This window comes from Oncorhynchus tshawytscha, linkage group LG08 (genome assembly GCF_018296145.1).
Source record: "Oncorhynchus tshawytscha isolate Ot180627B linkage group LG08, Otsh_v2.0, whole genome shotgun sequence".
Taxonomy (NCBI): Eukaryota; Metazoa; Chordata; class Actinopteri; order Salmoniformes; family Salmonidae; genus Oncorhynchus; species Oncorhynchus tshawytscha.
The window spans coordinates 31,842,818-31,846,622 of record NC_056436.1 but is presented as its reverse complement, the minus strand read 5'-3'; the positions used below and the strand labels follow the sequence as shown (position 1 = coordinate 31,846,622).

The window sequence follows — 3,805 nt, the reverse complement described above, 5'->3', positions numbered from 1 at the left end:
GTGATGACTAGGGCCAGGTCACATGGTCAGGAAAAACAGAGCAGTGATGAAAGAGCAGCAACCAAAGAATTTGTCATTTAATAGGATCTTTGTTGCAGCAACCGCCATCTCCTACGGAGTACTCCATCCTGTAAACATTCTCCCGGGTGACTGGGAGGTCAAAAGTTAACTAGCCCCTCCCCGTCCTTGTCACGGACATATTGTAGGGCATATAGGGAAACTACTGTAGGGATATCCAGTGTGTTCTGTGCACAATTCTGTTCAAAGTACCCTGATACTGCCTGCTCTTTTACAATAGGTGTCGTCATGACAGGGTTGCAGTGCAGCACTACTCAACTGAGGCTTACATTTCACTGTGATGCTCGCCACCAGCAACAAAACCTCTTCACCACTCAGTGAAAAAAAGAAGCCTTTCAAAGAGCGGTAGCTGGAAATAGTACCGGCCAGTATTGTGTAATGCATTCCTTCTTCCTTTCTGCACCGTAACTAACCGAGCGCTCAATCGATACACCTCCCTCACATGCCGTTCAGTGTGTTCAGTTCAAGTAGATACATACAGGCTTGTTGTTTTTCCCCTCTTCAGAGTTCACCAGAAGTGAGTCAGAAGCAGGAAGGAGAGAGAGAGAGATCTGACTATAAGATGTGGCAGACTGATAAACAATGGGCCATTTTTTTGTATTTTTATACCTCTGTTCACGTACTGTGGCTTGCCTGCTGCAAAACTCAGATTTAATGACAGGCTCACATGAAGACATTGACAGTAAACTGACTGTCCTTTGAGCTGTCGGACTAATAATTGGCCGGAATATTACTGCTTCTCTATTCAACTGGGTAGCTGATAAAGAGTGAACTATGTCAACAATAATCCCGTAGACTGGATAGAGATATAATATACCTGATAATCTAATGTATCATATTTTACCAGAGGATAATTAGACTAGGCGATTTGAAAACAGCTTCTATCAAACTCCAAAACATCAACACTTGACATTATTTTCCATGTACGATTTCAGATCACTCAAAATAATAGAATGTTTAATGTTAAAGGGGTTATTATTAAGTTGCTTTGCATCTGCGTTGCATGTAAAAAAAAACATCTAATCGAAGAAACATTTTATAGGACGTTTATTTTCCTTGTGATTTAGACCTAAGTGACATAGTCTCAATAAAAAGTATCTAATTAGACTAGAAGTTAGATCAAGGAAAAAGGATGTACACTATCTGCCCTATATACATGACCAAATACACAATACATTTACATGGTTATATGCACATATACCTGAGCTTAACTCAATAATACAGGTTCCTATATACCAGGAATCCAGATGTATCCGTGAAAGGAAATATAGAGGACACAATGCTTTTTAAATGCATTCCTGTTGTTCAATAGCTCAGCCAATCAATGGCAATAATAAATGGCTATGCTATTGAATAAAATTGGAGGCCCATAGTTTATGGTAATTTACATATCCTACAAACCACAGGCATATCTCCTGTACCAGTTAATAAAGCTAGAATCCTTAGGTGCTAAATTGTTTGACTTATTAAGGATGTATAACCATTGATTCTCGAAGAATTGAACTTCTAAATGCCTCAGGAGCTTAGAGTTCAACTGTCGTACCCCATCAGAACCCAACATATACGCTTGTTTTACCCCAATGTTTGTAAACAATGTAAATAGTAACAAACACTGTATAGCCTCAAAACATGGTTAAACTAGATTTTTAAAATATAATGAATGGCCAGTCTTTGCACCCATGTCTCTGTCTATAACTTTGAGAACGGTTACATTTCTCCAGGCCCATCCCTTAGCGTTTTACCAAAACAGAGGTGGGATGCCGCTTTGTTATTGTTTCAAGTAAGGATTCTAGCTTTAAATACAGGTGTATGTCATGTCCTTGTCCATAATATGGATATAAATAAATGACCTTGGTGGAGATGTCCAAAGGAAAGATGACGTAGGCCTACATCAATTAATGCATAGCCTAAAGTAGCCTAACAGAAAACGCATAGTGTTTTAGGGAAAAACAATATTCCTTTGAAGCAGTTTGTCTATAATTGTCAGTCATACTCATTCAGATTATCGGTATATAACATATCAATAAAATACGTGCATGAAGCCTGTGCAATTCTCGCAGCATCCCCTGTTCTTCGACATCTGTTCCACGAAGACGCCTGTCTGCAGGCAATTGTATCCGACCGCAGCATAAGTCTGTCAAACACTGGTTAGATCACTGTTTAAAGGCCTGGCCAGTCTCCTTTGTGCAATCCCTGTTGGCTCGTGGCGGAGGTGCGCAGCTGAGCCTTTGAGGTTTAAGGAGCAGCATCTGCAGCTGCTTGATCCGCACTGCCAGTAGCTGGTCGGTCCGCATCCTTCTCCCCTCTCTCATGCATGGGGTTGTGTGCTCCAGTGCGCAACGGACCCCGATTGTCCCCAGTGAGCTGAGACGGTTGACTGTCTCTCCCCACAGTGTTTGGTCTATCCGCAGTTTGTGCGGCTGTGTGTCTTTGAGTAGACTCGTAGAGCCGTTTCGGTTGCGAGTGAGCACTTTCTGATAAAATACCGTCGGAGATGATGGCCGGGCTCTTGCTTCTGCCCTCCCAGTTAAATGCCTTGGTCTGAGGCTTTGCGCTTAACCTGGTGTCATTGACAGATAAAAGCTCTGTCTGTGTAGAGTTAGTGTCTAAGACGTTGATGCTTGTGGAGCTGTTTGTTGAGATGTTAGCGGAGGCTGTGACCTCCTCTGGCACCACCGGCTTTCCCGCTGGAGAGGATGCGCTCGTTGGCTTCCATATCAAGCTGTAGTAAATGGCTAGAATGATGGCTGCTAAGGACACAGACAATACATATGCGAAGACAGTGGCTAGTCTCACCCACTTTTTGTTCGTCTTCGCAGCCATCTTAGCCTTTTTGTCCCCCGTATAGGTGGCAGGTTTGCCCCTCTCCATGTTGGGCATAAAGTCCCGCTCTCTCATATTGCCCCGATTTTTCCCTCGATGCTCTACCACCCCGTCCGTCTTGAAGGTTTATTGTTATCCACAATACAAAAGAACACAGGAACCTATCCGGTCGAGAGAAGACGTAGACCCACAGCCTTACTGTGGACCGTCCGCGCTCTTTGACTGTCTATTTTATTTCTAAATATATTTTGGGTTCATTCATTTCATCCTAGAAGGCACTGCGGTTTGTCTCAGAAACCCAGTGCAGCATTGCGTTTCATCATGGACATCACGGATGAGGCAAGCAGCTCAGGGGCTCTTGTGATTTTCAGCATCCGCCAGCAGAATTCCAGACAACCAATGTTTATTCCAACAATATTTCCTAAGGAATCAGCAATATAGCGAATCAGCAGTAAAGGATTCGATGTAATTTATTAAAACGATTAAGTGAGACCATACGGCAGGCCTACACAACTGTCTGTACGGTTGCCTACAACAAACGAAGTGAATGGCTCAGCTAAAAATACTTAAGGGTGTGGGGGTGGTGGGGGGGGTGAAGGTTCTTAAAGTGCCAGCAGCTATGCAGCGGGCTGGATTAACTAATGAAACGTCACCAAACGCACAGCTCATCCCAAAACTACTTGAGTAAATACATATATTTATGCGCATGGTTTAACTGTCCAGAGCGAGTGCCTATGTTTACATATTGACATCAACGTGGAACTGATGACTAGGAATTTATAGTTTGTGATGATCTAGAGACCACTACTGAAGGCTCAAATTGACACATTTAGCAGTCCCAACGCTTGCTGCAGGATTTCAACCCATTATGATTTCAGCACCTTGGACAGTGGCCATTAGCTGA

The 3,805-nt window shown here is 43.0% G+C and overlaps 1 protein-coding gene across 1 annotated transcript; it reads right to left on the bottom strand.

Moving 5' to 3' along the window:
- Positions 1-1,108: 1,108 nt before the first annotated feature.
- LOC121846893 lies at positions 1,109-3,445 on the bottom strand. Its single transcript, XM_042325420.1, has one exon. The coding sequence runs from the start codon at positions 2,974-2,976 to the stop codon at positions 2,314-2,316; it is 663 nt and encodes a 220-aa protein (XP_042181354.1). The 5' UTR covers positions 2,977-3,445; the 3' UTR covers positions 1,109-2,313.
- Between the last annotated feature and the right edge of the window lie 360 nt (positions 3,446-3,805).